This window comes from Argiope bruennichi, chromosome 4 (assembly GCF_947563725.1).
Source record: "Argiope bruennichi chromosome 4, qqArgBrue1.1, whole genome shotgun sequence".
Lineage (NCBI taxonomy): Eukaryota > Metazoa > Arthropoda > Arachnida > Araneae > Araneidae > Argiope > Argiope bruennichi.
Window position 1 is genome coordinate 81,689,716 of NC_079154.1, and position 16,429 is coordinate 81,706,144.

General features: G+C 25.8%; 2 protein-coding genes across 5 annotated transcripts in view; one reads left to right on the forward strand and one right to left on the reverse strand.

Moving 5' to 3' along the window:
* Positions 1-1,448, forward strand: part of LOC129965936 (uncharacterized) — a 76,896-nt gene extending 75,448 nt beyond the window's left edge. For all 3 annotated transcript variants that reach the window (XM_056080234.1, XM_056080235.1, XM_056080233.1), the window contains exon 10: positions 687-1,448. In XM_056080234.1, the coding sequence (XP_055936209.1) occupies positions 687-747 (61 nt within the window). In that variant the 3' untranslated portion in view covers positions 748-1,448. The remainder of the gene's footprint in view (positions 1-686) is intronic.
* Positions 1,449-1,555: 107 nt separating this feature from the next.
* The window catches only part of LOC129965766 (transcription factor Dp-1-like), a 49,756-nt gene continuing 34,882 nt past the window's right edge, over positions 1,556-16,429 (reverse strand). For both annotated transcript variants that reach the window (XM_056079932.1, XM_056079933.1), the window contains 9 exons: positions 15,969-16,081; positions 15,214-15,356; positions 14,308-14,473; positions 10,090-10,233; positions 9,900-9,968; positions 8,629-8,777; positions 7,542-7,708; positions 6,366-6,471; positions 1,556-4,252 (listed from right to left, as the gene is read on the reverse strand). In XM_056079932.1, the coding sequence (XP_055935907.1) occupies positions 4,042-4,252; positions 6,366-6,471; positions 7,542-7,708; positions 8,629-8,777; positions 9,900-9,968; positions 10,090-10,233; positions 14,308-14,473; positions 15,214-15,356; positions 15,969-16,081 (1,268 nt within the window). In that variant the 3' untranslated portion in view covers positions 1,556-4,041. The remainder of the gene's footprint in view (positions 4,253-6,365; positions 6,472-7,541; positions 7,709-8,628; positions 8,778-9,899; positions 9,969-10,089; positions 10,234-14,307; positions 14,474-15,213; positions 15,357-15,968; positions 16,082-16,429) is intronic.

Below are 16,429 nucleotides of genomic sequence, written 5' to 3' on the forward strand. Positions count from 1 at the left end.
TGATTTAATTTCGATTATTTATAAAAATTTGTGATTTTAATCTGAATATTAATTCTGTACATTTAATATGAAACATATTTTAACTATAAATTAAAAGTACAAGAATTGAAAGAATAATTAATATTTATCATTCTATATATGCAATTGTCTTTCTCATCGTGTTTCTATTTAAGAAACTGAAAATGTTGAATATATAACATAAAATACACCACATTGAATTAAAAAAACTGCCTTAATTGCTTTTCTTTTTTATATATTTAAAATCTTAAACCAAGGTTTATTAGAATAATTGAAAAATATTTTCAAAAAGCTAATGTATAAAATCATTGTATTGAATCTGTTACTGGACTGTCAACTAATATTTGAGAAATTGATACATTGCATTCTTTTGCCCTTTCACTTAACATTAAATGAATATAATCAGTTGAATATCCTTTTTTTCCCCCATGAAGTAATAAATAATCAATATCATTTAAAGGAATGAAAAACATATACCTAGAACAATATTGGTTTACAAGCTATTTTTAATATTAAAAATCTGATATGTTTTTCAACTTCAGTCATGGAGTGTTTCTGCATTGCTTTAATTGGAAAAATAACTAGTTTTACACTAAATGAATTAATGATATTCTCAAAATTCTGTAGGATTTGATATGATTTATCATTAATTAATCTTTAATTTTCAGACAGGCAGAGTCTGTAAGGAGGTCACAGAGCGTTCATTTAAAATCCAAGAACCTCATGTAGCCTCTTCATCAGCTCACTTTTTTCAAAGATGGTGGCAATCGTAGATGAAGAGAAGTGCACAAACGATTCTGGATGTTCAAATTTGATTTTTTTCCCCCTCAGATTTGTATTCAGATATTCACCTGTGCACTTGCATCATGTCATACTCTGCAAGCTTGCAAGAAGTGATTCTGTCACCAATACATTCCAACTGAGTTTGAAATATGTGAGCTTTTTCTATGCACCTATTCATAGTGTTTTATTTTGTGCCATTCCTTTTTTATTTTCCCTCCCTCTTCAGTTATCATGACAGTTAACCTACAAATTTTTCAATTGTTTTTTAAAAAATTTCATATGCAGTAGTTCCAGTAACAAGATAGTTTTTCATTTATTTAACATTGATCTGTATATAAGTTATCACAATAATTTGTATCCAAAATAATCTGCAAATTATAAAGAATTACTAAATGTCTAAGAATTGAAAAGCTTTTGTTGTAAGTGAAAACTGCTGCAGTTGCATGCATGTATATATGTATTGTCTTTTTAATGTTTCCATGTTATTATTTAAGAACGTATATGTACATATAAAAAAATCTATAAAATTATTGCAATTACTTTTTTTTTAGTTTTCCTCTTCCTAAAACTTATGTTCTAGGAATACTGAGAATTGTCAATTTTCATAGAAACTTAATCCATTGTTAGCACAAATTGTAATGAAAATCATAGAATGTATCTTATTTAATGCTTCTTGTTGAATAAAGTGAAGTACTTAAATTGTTATTTTCTTCTTCAAAGTAAACACAGTTTTAAAAGAAATTTTTATTTCCAATTTTAAAACATGTTAACTACTTGACACACAAAGCAGTTTATACAACAATGTGTACATTTAATGGCTTTACATGTAAAATACATATAACAATAAATCTTTGAGTCTGAAAATTAAAACTTTCAACTTTTATTGCTGGAATGGGAGGATAACTTCAGTTATAATTTTAATTCCACTTCTTAAGAAATCAAGCTAAATATAAAAAGTATAATACTGAATCTTAGTTCAAATTAATGTAAATAAAATAAATAGCAATGATGGGTAAATAATTTATAAAACTCATTCATTCAGCCACTCATCCAAGTTTCTTTCCAATGCCACTATGACAACCTATGCAGGTAAAAATTTTTTGGTAAAATATTTATATAATGTATAACAAATCATTCAACCATAGAGTATGAAATCTGTTAAAACCAATATTTCTATGTCTAAAATTTCATAAAGATATAAAACAAATATACATTTTCAAAGCTTTCATAATTAAAACGGCTCCACAAAGTTGAAAAACTTAACATCAGCAACTCATAATAAACTGGAAAGTAACAAATTTACAGTATTACAAGATGCAATTATTATAGAGCATAATTTTTTTTTCTTGCAGGTTTAAACAAAATTTGTCTTGCTTGTAATCAGACTAGATGATTTTACAATTTATTGTATCTAAAACCAGTTTATAAAATCCATTTCCATTAATTAGAAATCATAAAAGAGAAACTGGCCCTGATAAAATGAAGTACTTGAAATAATGTATATTAATAAGAACACAAAACGAAAGCAACATACAATATCGAGCTATAATTACTGTTAACTATACAGAAAATAACAGTGCAATGAGACTACACAGTAAATTATACTTTTAATAACCCGTACAAAATGAAATGATGTTTTAAATCGACTAGCATTTTAAGTTGTCAAACTTGAAGTTGCATTACACTTTTCTTAATTTAAAATTACATTTCCTATGATTAATCCCAAGCTTAAAACTCCATTAATCATAAAAAGGTTTGCAAAAACTTTTGAATGTGTACATAATTGTCCTTCATACGTACAGAATATTCCAGAATTAGCTGTTATTTGGCACTGTGGTTTGAAGCAAATATCCAATTTTAACTTTAATCTTCTCATAACCCCTTCAAAAATTGCTATCATTTAACACAGAAAAATAAAAAATTTAGGGAGAAAAATTTTAAGGAAAAGAATTTACAAAGTTAAAAATGGGAGATTTTACAAAAAGCACAATGAAAACTAATTTTGCTTTACAAACTGTGATATATTTAAGCTCTACTTAAAAGTCATTCCATTATGGCTGAGATTGATATTCTACTTCGTTGACAGAAATCGAAAACACATTAATATGCAGATGGAAAATTTATCCTTGTCAAAATGTGAGATCAGAGCTACCAACTAAAGTTTCACATACTTGGGCATGTTGCTACTATTGAAATATCAGTTGAACTGTATCACAGTGCATAAAATAGTCAAACTAACTGCTGCTGTAAGTCAAGGTTTCATTTATCACATACATTAAAAAACAACATGCCTTTTAATTTGCCTGAGCTACAGAAAATTTATCCTTAAGATAAGCTAGTGCAAAAATTATATTTCCTAAAAATACCAGGATAAACTTTTATGCCTTTCTGGTAGATTAACTCGGCTAAGATCATTGGTAGCTGTGATTTCACTCAATAATAACAGACTATGACAGGGGGGGAAAAAAGATGTGATAAATTAAAAATATGAAAAAATAAAGAGATGGAAAGATATCATGCTAGAATTTCTGGGAATACCACAAAATATTCTGCCATTTTGTTTTCCTTGAGCTAAAAAAAGAAAGAAAAAATTGACTATGTGGTGTATGAAAGAAAAAAAATCAGAGGAAATGAAAAATATTTGGGCATAGTTCATCTTGTTACACAAGACTTGTGCGTGTACATTTGGTAATAATGGCATTGTTCTAATATTTTTCAGAAATGTTTTAGCACAAATATATCTCATCTGCACACTTGGGAGAGAAAAAAAATGTCACACAAATTGGTGACCTGTACATAAGTTCTATCATGAAGATTTCTTTGTTTTTAAAAAATAAAGAGAAAGAATCGACTTCATCCACTGGCTATCAACCCAGGAGATGCAAGACAATACAAAACATGAATGGAATTCCAGCATCCACTATACAGTTCATACAATGCACACTCTGTTTTGCATACAAAGAGAAAAGAACAGTACTGGATGGAAGGAGGCTTGATCACAAAGGCAAGTCAAATTCTTGCCTAGATAGTCAGAGAAAGGTATAAGTCTTAGTAGAGTATTCAGTGCACTTCAGGTACATGGTATTCTGTCAGTCAGAGAATCGCAAAAATGGCATGCTAGTTCTCGCATGTTTGCGAGCATTTTATTTTTGAATCAAACTGTGATATGACAAAATGTTAAATAATGCCTAAAATTTAAAAAAAAGAAAGAATTGTTTTTTTTCTTGCATTATGGACCTTTTAATTTGATTCTTCTCCATCAAGCGACTCAGATTCGCAATCAGAGAAATCTTCAGAGGGTGTGCTAGTCCCAGGACGAGATGGCAGATCTGAGAGAGAACCAACACTTGACTGACGAGATAACACAGATTTGGTACTACTCAGAGTGTTCTCTATGTCCACATACTCTGACCCAGGACCAGAAGATGAAGATGAAGCTTCTTGTAGTTCACTATAAAAACGAAAAAAGATTTTAAAAATTTATCATTGTGTAAATAAAATTAAGGCATTGTTATAAAAAAAATTGATTTGAAATAAAAATGTTAATAAATCTTAATTTTTTTTATGATTTTAGATGATTAAGTAATAGTCATCTAAGCATAATTTAATTTTTGTCCAAAGTAAAAGAAAAATATTTTACTCCTGAATTTCTGCAAAAATAACACATAAATAGAAAACAACCCTCATTAAGATTAATAATCTTTGAATGGGTTGTTGACAAAAGAACAAACTAAGTATTTGGCTGCTTGCTAGTCTCATATTCAAACATTTACCTTTGCAATGGCATCAATTAGCTCTAATGCCTCGAAAGTTCAAAGCCTCACAATAGTGGATATTAATAATATGAATTATTTCTACAAATATCAATAACTATGCTTATGTTGGAAGACACTTAAGTGATTAAATATGGAGATAATGTGGGAACTTCGTGAAGTTACACTTGCAAGTGGTTGTAATTTAGATGATAAATAACAGATAGCTGATGCAAGGCTTGAAGGAAAAATGCTCATTACATAAACCTTTACAGCAAAATATAAAGATTAGGGTCCATCTAGCAAGAAATTCAGTATTGGAATTTTATGATAATGTTCCAGAAGAATATAAATAAAAGTAAGCTGTGCAAGGAATAAAACATATTAAAATTAAGCCCTAATCTGCATTTTAGATCAAAATTTATCAGATTAAGTCTTATTTTGGAGAATTAGTAGCCATCCAACAAAATCATAGTTAGGAAATTCAACTCCAATATTAACATTTAATTTAGCATTTTCAATTGAGTATTCATCAGGAAACTGAAAACAGAATTCTACCAAAATTTAGACTGAAAGAAATACATATATATTCTTAATCCTTTGACTACAATAGGGGGACCTATTACAGAATGCAGTACGAGAAAGTGAAATAACTAATCTGAAAAATTTCTACAGATTTACAAGCAGCTTCCACAATTCTGGAGAATATTTTAGAAGAGAAAAGTTAATAAATAAATTAGACACTTAAAAAATTTCTTTTTAAACAAAAAAAAAATTATATATAAAGTTTCCAATATTACAATTGTTTTCATTAAATAAGAATTTTTAAAAGATATCTGCAGATAAATTCCATTATACAGAAATTTGGAATTATTAAGAAAGAAAAATGCTGAATTAAGATGCCACAGTATTTTTTACATACATCAGATTAATTTCTCTGAACAATAAGGAGTAAGTAGCACATGCAAGCCTTTTATAAGCTATTTAATTCCATGTGAACGTTTTAAAATATCTGTTAGTTAATTCAACCTCTCAGATTAACCTCTTAGTTAACTCAAACAATTTATGAAACATTTGTAATTCAGATATTCTATACAGATTCTAGGTATTGGAATATTAAGAAAATTAAATTAAGGAATTTTTATTATTATTGTAAATTAAATTTATAATAATAGTGAATGCAAATTAATGCAACATGATGTTTATCTTTATATATAACAGATATGTTAACAACTCCAAATGCACTTCGTCTAGCATAGGCTTCCTTACAAGGCATTCTTATTCCTCAAGCATTTGATTCATGCAAAATAGCACATTCCAATTTCATGAATTACTTGTGCATGTTCATCAACACATTAGCAAAATTGAAACATACTGATAAGAAAAAATTAACGAATAGCCAGTATAACCTTTCATTATATTAGAAATGTACTATATTATCAGTAAAATTTATTGTGAATAACATTAACTAATTATGAATAATATAAGATGCATTTTTTGATATTTTGCCTCCAATAGCAAGGACTGGCATGCACGCAGAAAAAGTAAAAAAAAATAATAATAATAACAACCAGAGTTGGGGTTTCATTTTTGATATTTTGCCTCCAAAAGCAAATACTAATATACAAGCAGAGAGAGGAAAACCCAAAATTTCTATACAAAGTTTTAAAAAATGAGTAACAAAGGAGTTGGAAAAATAATCATTACTTAGAAAGTTTATAATGCTAATATGTGCACCCAATAACAAAGTAATCACTTTTAAAAAGTAAAAATAATTTAATCAAACAATATAATTATTTATATAAAGCTTACCAGAAAACATATCTGGATGGATCATTCAAATATTCACTTTCAATTTTCACCCCATTTCCTTCAGAAATCATTCCAGGTGGCAAATCAGTTTTTCCCTGAGACATTACTGAAACAGAAGTTCATTTTCATATTACAATTATTTACTTTAAAAGGGGAAAAGATATCAAATAAAAAAACTTTATTGTAATCAATTTGGTGTAAAGCAAACTCTTATTAATGTCGCACATATTTGGCATTCCACTTTGAACTGCCATATGAATGCTATTTAGTGCGCAGAAAGTGAATAATAAAAAATGAGTTTAAAAACTGTTTCAATTAGATTTTCCCCCCTCTTTTCTCTTCTAGTTTGTATTATATTTTTGCAGATAAATTTTTTTTCAATGATATCCCCATATATATATATATATATATATATATAAATAAAATGTAAAACTGTCAAAATGAATTTAATATTCCCTAGAAATTTATTATTCCACCTGCATGACTTTATAGCTTCAATAAATGTTACATGTAAAGAAATTATGTTAATTTTGCTGAATGCTCACTAAGTACTGCTTTTTTTAATTCAATTTTCTTAATATATCAACAGCCATTAAGCTAATAGGACTTTCTTCTTTCTTTCCCCTTTAAGCCACAATCATAAAATTTTATGAATTTTTCATAGTCAAATTATTTTTGGCAAATATTTCCACGCAACTTGTCATCCTAGAGAATTAAAGAAGTTAAGAGTATCAATATGAATGAAAAAGTATTAATACTTTTAAAAATATGAAAATAATTTATATTTAAAAAGAAATTATATATTTTTTTAACAGTTTGAATTCAGTAGACACTGATTACAATACACTCTGATTGTATAACTTTTGAAGATATTTATTATATTAAACTATATTAAACACTATCTTAGAACTAAAGCTTGGATTTTACATCTCGAAGAATGTGTAACAGTTCCAAAATATTCATTCAGATCAAAATGCCAAACAGATGCAGATAAAGCTTATTCAATATTAAATCAAGGAAACAACTAAGAAATAGAATTCCAATATCAATTTAACACACAAAAGAAGAAAAAAAATGTTGACTAAAAATAAAATATTACATATCTCATAATGTTTAAATATAATTACTAATACCACAGACATTCATCACATATGTTTCACTAAATTATCAACTTACATGTGATATAAGGTTGTAAAGCTTTAGGAACCAGACTTTTTGCTTTATTCACTTCTTCAGGAGTACTCGTGCCTTTGTCTAAACCACAGTCCAAACCCATTCTCTTCAGAACATCAGTGTCATCACTGATTTGAAATACATCATTAAAGCAGAATTTATATTCTTTCCTACAAGGAAATATTTTAAAAAATATATTATACTTATTCCCATTATGATATTCAAAATAAATATAAATTTATCTTTATCATTTTATAAATGTAATAATTTGTAATAGTAAATAATAAGAGGAAAATAAAATGAATTAAATTAATTTTAAACATTAATGGCTTGATGCTTTTTTTTTATCTGTTATCTAAAAAAAAACTTGCACACTGATATAAATTTTTATTGAAAAGAGTTTTATTGAAACATCTATTTTCACTCAATACATTGATGATTAGAATAAATAGCAATTTTAAAAAATGTCAAGCAATAAACTGTCACCATCAAGAACAAATTCTTCCCAGATACATTATCTGTACATGCATAAAGCTCAAATATTACAGTTAAATCGCAAATAAAATTGTAGAAATTGAGATAAAAGGTCAAAGTTAAAAGATTAAATTAATATTTTACCAGAAACATTCTTTTCATTCCTAATCAAGAAAGGGAAAACAAATGAACTCTTAATATTGGTATATTTTTAACACTAAATTATTGAAATATATTTTCCAAAACCTAAAATGGCCCTCCATTTAAAAAAAATGTATAGATAAAATTTAAAAAGAATTTAATGCAATGAATTAAAAACTAAAGAGAACTTTGTTCCATGCAATTTTTTTTTAACTATGAAAATATATACCAATTTCAACACAAATAAGAGTTGTTATTATAATAACAGCAATAAAAATTTTGTGTTCAAAACTCATTTTATCAGTTTTGTATAAAATAGTTAACATTTTTTTTATTGATGTAAGCAAAATCTAATTTTCTACATTTCTAATCTTTTCTATATTTAGTGGATAATGTTCCTCTCACTAATCTGCAAAGTCATACCAACTTAACATCAATAAATAAATAACAGATAAATATACAAAGCAAAACATACTTATCACCAGAAATGTTGCAATCAATAACAGTGTCCTTATGAGTATTTAATAAAATAAATGGCAGACGAATTTTGTTAGTTGGAGGTGGCCCTTTTCTTTGACGGTCCATTTCCCTATTTCTTGCAACTAAATTTTTTATGGCTATTTGCTGAAAAAGGTTATTAAATAATTGAAACACAATAACAAAATGTAAATCACTTTTGTTACAATATTTAAAAGGAGTATTCAAAATTGTAAGTAAAGTCAATTCCCATTATATTTCAAAATTAATGATATTTGTATGAGACTGTACACTTTGCTTTTCTTTATTTAGTGGATAATTTTCCTCTCATTAATCTGCAAAGTAATACTTTAAAATGCAAAAAAGTTAAATTTATGTAAAAAGATTGCCCCAATGGAATTTCAAAAGTAGATTTAATTTTATTTGTCTTCCAAGCATTGCTTTCAGAATAAAAACATAAATCTCAAAGATAAGAGATCGTTTCTCCACCTTAAAAAACATAGGTTTCAAAATTTATGAAATTTTCAGGACAAGGAGAAAAATATACATAATTCACATTTCTCCAAAAAACTTTATTTTAAACAATATAAGTATTTCAAATTGCAGAAAACTTATCTGCCAGGCTATATTATGCTTCCAAATTTATCTCATTCAACAAAGAAGCCAAAAAATTATACCATTTTCAGTCTCGAACGAAGAAATTTCAGAAAATGGAATAATCAATACTTTACAGTTTATAATTTCAAATAAATAAGTTAATGTATTTTTATTAAAAGAATATTAAATTTCATAAAATAAACTATTAATATCCACAGCAGTATTATTTAACTGCTTTTAAATAACTAAGCAATAATATTTTTTTATTATTATAATGAAAATATTTGCTCAATTAGGCATAATGTAAAAACAAAGCTTATGAAAAATTTTCAATAAAAACTGAAAAATATCCCCTTAAAAAAAATCTAAGTTATAAATAGTTAATCTGCTCAATATAAAAGTGAAGTGTAACTGTTGTGAAATTCAATATTTAAAAATGACACAAAGTATAACTTAAAGAATAGCATTTCTCTAAAACAGATTCCCCAAATAAACCTAAAATAAAACACCTCGGTTGGATAAAATGATAGATATAATGTGCAGATGAAAGATAACTTTTATAAGAAATGCTAATTGACTAAATTATATAACTCTGAGAAGAAGAAAAAATTAATTAAGTAAATTAAGAAAATACTAAAAAATTTAATTAAATCTATTTTTAATGACACTTACTTGAAGTATTAATTCTTGTAAATGTTGTGTCTTCAGTCTAATTTTTTCAATTCTTTTCAATTTTTCTTTCTGCAAAATGAAATAAGTCTATGTTACAAAATAATAAATTCACTAATTAAAGTTTAGCAACATATCTCTTATAATAAAATAATACTTATATCATTTCATTAAAAAAAATTAAGAGACTCACTTCTAAATTATGATACTCCTGAGCAGAATTAGTTGGCAACCCAAGCCATTTAATTTCTTTCTTTTCTTTTGAAATAATATTCATGGCCATTAAAACATTTAAAGCATCATACACTCTTCTTCGTATGTTTTTCTGATCATAAGCCTAAATGAAATGAAAAGTCAATAATAATAAAACAAAAACTAAAGCAGTGCAATATATATCATATTTATTATTATCAGTGCAATATATATCATAAATATATAGCACACCATTCACTACTGAAAAAAATGTAGATAAAAAAACACATTTTGCTTTAAGGTAATTTTATTAAATAAAAGCCTTTAATTTTAGAGCAGCATTAAATCTCTTTTCAGAATATTAAAATAAAAATAAAATTTCTACTGCAATATTTATGAATATAAATTGAGATGATTTCATAAAATGAAGAGTCAAGAATCTTTAGCAATTGTTCCGGAGTTTAAAATGCACAAATTTTTAGAAAATGATTTATAACTTTTAATTCTATAATGAAAGACTCCAAATACTTATCCAATGAAACTACATTGGTAATGCGAGAATAACAGGATATCACAAAAAAAAATTTCTTCTTCAGTTAGTATGTTTGATAGAATAACCAAAGGTAGACTTCGTAAGTTAGAAATACTCACAGATGGTTTTAGGGTTGGAAATATTTTTTGAGAAACACCCTTAAAGAATGTTGGAGGGTACATTTGCTTAATAGCCATCAGCCAAGCAAAGTATTCTTTTGAACATGAGCCCCTTTGTTAGCCTGTGATCTTAAACGGCTCATATTCAAAAGAATACTTTGCTTGGCTGATAGCTATTAAGTAAATGTACCCTCCGACATCCTTTAAGGGTGGTTCACAAAAAATATTTCCAACCCTAAAACCATCTGTGAGTATTTCTAACTTACAAAGTCCACCTTTGGCTATTGAAGTTTTTTTTTTTTTTAATTGTTGCGATAAAAACTCAAGTGTTCCAGTATTCTAAGATATCAGAACAATAATAATCTTCAGAGTAAGAGGATAAACTTTCAAGTAAACTTTATATTTCTAACAAATCCTCCTCTCCCCCACAAACAAGATAGCAATTTCTGTAAAATTTTAAGACTCCAGATGCTCATATTTTCTATTTTAAAATGTTTCTTTTCTTTATATCACAAGTTACAGTTTTCTATTCTATAGACTAAAAGCATAATCAATAGTAATATAAAAAAGCATTTCTGACTATATTGATAATGCTTTAAATGCATGCTGAAAATTTAATTTCTTCATTGAGAATTTCAATTACTCATTACATGCGTCATATTTTTTAAAAATGTATTTAAGAGTTTTGTATATAATCAATAACTGGATTATTATACAAAATATATCTTTCTATACAAAAATTACATGAAAACAATTATCAGATTAAAAATATAACTCAACAAAGTAAAATTGAGCTTGTTTTATTTAAAATTAGATATACTGATGTTAATTATTGCTTAAATCCTAATTCATGTTTATAAATCATTATAACCAGTAATTTGATCATAAACTACTACTTTTCAGCATAATATTAAAGTTGTATCAATATTATCTTGAAAAGTAATTTGCTTTATTTCTTAAAGGCCTTTAAGCCCCCCCCCCCAAAAATATCATCATAAAACTTTTTTCTATATGAAATTCTCAATGCAGATCAGCAATTACTATTAATGATTAGAATTATCGATATCAGAAAATTAAAAATATAAAATTATGGAATATGTTTTTAAAAAAAAGTTATTTGATTCAGTTAATGAAATTAAGCTTTCTCCATCCATATATCCTAAGGCTGTAAGTTTTGAAAGAGTTACTAAAACATGTGTCACAAAACTCATCAGATTCGATATTAATTTTTAACGTCTGCTAACCAAAATTGCCTGTACCTACATGAAAATTTCTTTACATAGAAATATTTCTTAAGTTAATAGCCATATCAAAACTTTAATGCCTTCATTTACATAATGTATAAAAAAAGGGGTAATTAACTGTGTGCAATTTTTTTACTTGTAAGCCTTATGAGTTAACTTATTGCTCTAAATGAATGCAACAAATAAATAATTTTTAGTAAAAATAATTCTAATACTAATATAAAAAATTTTTTTAAATCTATAAAACTGAAATTTAGACATTGTGAAATAGTAAAATATTTTAGTATGTTAATGAAATTATTGCCAAATTATTAATTAAATTATTACCGAATGAGAGCATTTGCTCATTATTACCATAAAATTTTGGGTCAAAAAACATTTTAAACCATTTCCAAACATAATTTTCTCAAATTATATAGGCAAACAATCTATTAAGTATTACTAAAAAATAATTATGACTTGATATAAAATTGTATATATATATTATATAACATTTAAAAAGTTGCATTAAAGAAAAAATTTTAAAACTACAAATTATAGATACCCAACATAAAGTCCAAACTGCAATTCAAAGTGAAAGCAAATGAAAAGATAAAATAAAAACAAATAAGATACAGTCAAAAAAATTTTAATCACACTAACTATACATTAAGAAAAAATATTTAAGATGCTATTTTCAGTTTTTACAAAGTTATTCTCTGGTAGCTTCAAAAGCACAAAATTTCACAAATTACCTTTTACATTTTATAAAAACTATCTACAAACTTGTTCTTGGTATAATAGGCTTCTTACAGAATTTATCAATTACAAATGAAAAAATAACTGAGATTTTTGAACAAGATTATGATCATTTACATCCATACTGTTAAAATAGCAATTCTGCATTAAAACGCAGCAAAAGCCACCATTTAGTGTAATCAATTACTATAATCAGTTCATCTATTGCTATTAAATTCAGTTATTTATTATATTTAAAACTAAAATTCAACACATCGTTTAAATAAATAACTACTTGCTTTAAATTAAATTATGATGTATAAAGAACAGAAAAATACCAAGATTTTATATTTGTAAATATTAGCTATAAGAAGCTAAGAAGCAAGTATTGTGCCAATATAATTTATTTAATTCTTTTCTAATAACTAATTTAACAAAACATTCAATATTAATTAGGGTATGTTTCATATAGAAAAATAATGAACTGAAAAGCAAACCAATCAAACTGCTCCTTTAATAGACAACTTACCATACATTGATAAAAAAAATTAAACTAATATTTTTTTAGATAATGGAACACTTTCTTCAAAGTTTTCAAGATAGTAAAATTGTTTATATAAAGAGTTTTTCATAAAAAGAACTGAAAATCCTCCAAGTATGAAAATGATAATAGCCTGAATTAACTTCCCCTCCCCTCGCAATTTAACAAAACTCCTATATAAAAGTAAGGGAAAAGAAATGCAAAGTATTTGATTCATTTGATGCTGAAAAGCTAAAGAAATTTATCAGAAATTTACAATAAAATCATACAAAATCTAGGATATTTACAAAAAATTATAAAACACCTTTTGATCTAATATGATTGTAAGAATTCTATAATATTTCTTCTTAAATCAGTTACATTAAAGCTAAACTAATAAGCCTTAAACAACATATTTCATTATCAATTTTTCATTAGTATTTATTAAACAAGTGATGCAATGAAATAACTTATGCATAAAATTTATAAATGCTTATTGCATTTGTGCCATACAATTTAATGATTCAATTAAACACTTTTTAAAAATTAGGGAAGTCCAAATCAATCTTGGAATAGTTAACACTTAAAAAAGTAAAAATTCCATTTAAAAAATCATGTTCTGTAACTATTTTCAATAGCTGAGAAAATATTTGATTTATTTTGTACTCAATTAAGAAAAGAAAGAAAGAAAAAAAAAAAAAAAAAAGAAAAGAAAAAAAAAGTTGGAAAGCTTCTTTAAAGAATTTATTTTTATTAAGAAAAGAACTTTTTTATATTAAGAAAATAACTTTTTTATATTAAAAACAGAAACTCTCCATATCAATGGGTTACAAAAAAAAAAAAAGTTGGGAATAAATTTAAAACTCAAGGACAAACCACTTTCAGTGACCAGCTGTTCACCCATCATATTAAAGACATTAAATTAGTCATGTTGCTTAAATTTTATATGAGTAGAACTGGGGGACTCTGCAATTATTTTTTTATTTATCTTGAAAATAAAAGTAGTGGCAATCACTGATAACATATCTAAAAGCATGTAAGGACATAATCACTTTAAAATAATTAACATTTAAGAGGGGAAAATAACCTGGTCTGTTGGACACATATGCCGATGAGGATCAGAAAACTCTGCGACCAGCTCATCGGCCACTTCATTATAGGAGGTTGTTCCTTTTTTTCGCACTTTTTCACATACTTTCATAGAAAAGTGACGAAGGCCCTTGCCCCCTTTTTCTCCCTTCTTGCACCGCTTGCTAAATAAAAAAGAAAGAAATGTTTATAATTGAAATTGTAATATATAGTAAAAATCAAATGACTTAAATGTATGCCTTTGTAATTCTCTTAATAAAAGGAATTATTAAGAATATCAGTGGTTTATAATTTGCAGTCAAATTTCTAAATAATAGAACTGATTTTAAATTGCATATAAAGGATAAAAAACAAATTTTTTATTATTTCAAACCCATGAATAATATAAAAAAGGAATACAATTTACAATTAAAATTCCTCGTTTCTCTATTTAAAACCTCTAAGAAATATACGTATGAAATGCTAGTCTCAAAATTTGAAGTTTAATGGAGAAAGAAGGGATCCTTAACTCGTAATTTCAAGAGTCAGAAATTTAATATTTAGTATAAATTCATAGCAAATTTTTCATTAAAAAAGCAAGAGTAAATCTCAACTCATTAAAATAGATAGAAACTGACATATAATATTTTAAATTATGATTTTAAATTATAATCTTAAACTTAATCCTTTTAATTCCCTCTTCTCCCATGTTTTTATAATAAATTTTTAACACTTAAAATTTAATTCAAAGTTAATAATATATTACTTAAATTCAGTTAATATGAAATAATACCAACTGTATACACTTTAAATTTAAATAACATAAAATCTCTTAAAAATGCTCTAAATAGTATAACTCTAATAAATACCTTTCTTCTGTTTGAGTTATTTTCTAGCATGCTTACACAAATCAACCTTTTTTTACCTTTCAGGATACTCTTCAGAACAGTCATAGGGACGCTTTGCTGACCAACCACTAATAGTATGTTCAGGAGCTGGTAGCAAATGTTGTGGAGTCCGTGTATTGTTGATAACATTTGCAACAACTCTTTGTGGAGTGCTGAGAATCTGAAATAAATTTATGTTGCTTATTATTCTTCTATTACTAATAACTAATTTTGTTGCATATGATAAAAGTTTAATTTCATGATACTTTACACACAATAAGATTACACCATAATTAGCATCACAAAATCTTAATAATAATGTTGGACAATAATTAAAGCAATCACTTTCAGAATGTTGCATGAACTAATCAAAAAAGTTAAATAAATCTTTGGTCACACACTATCAAACTTAAAGGAACCCAAATTTCAAGCAATATTAAAGTAATAGTTATATTAACAAAACAAAATCCAGACTGAAGTTCATCAAATGTTAAAATTAGAAAATGAAAAATTATAAAAACATTTTACCTTCTATATTCTATTGTAAAATCAAATGAAAATGTTCTTATAACTACCTAAACTTTTTTTAAATAATATTTCTTATATGTTTACTTTCATATAGAAAGACAGTTATACCACAAAAAATAATTAAGAATGGGGGAAGATAATTAATGAAACTTTAAAAAATATGAATAAAATCAAATCATACACTAAATTTTTAAAATAATATACATAAGAGAAATACTATATGTGCACAGAAAAATAAAATACTATATACCAAATATTAACTTACCACAGGAGAACTAGGTAAATGAACAGTTTTTGGTAAGATAGCTGGCTCCACCTTAAAAGGTGACATGGCTATTGTTGTAGGTGTACTAACAACAGGTAGAGTAATGATCTGGGCTATTAAAAAAAAGAAAAAGGAATTTCAAAATGGATAATTAAATATAATTTTCAAAACTTAAACCAAAATAAAATTAATAATAATCAGAAGTAACAAGAATCATCATTCAACTTAATATTGAAAACATTCTAAACAAATTAAATATGCAATTTATAAAATATCCAATAAAAAGTGAATCTTATTGAAACAATTTTTTAAATTTTAAAAATAAAAGTAGCATGCAAATTATATAAAATTAAAAGTTTAAGAAAATAAATTATCGTTTTTTTCGAATAAAAATTAATATCTCTGAATATAATATAATTTATTAATATCTCTGACATTAATAGTTTAGAATGCAAGTTAAA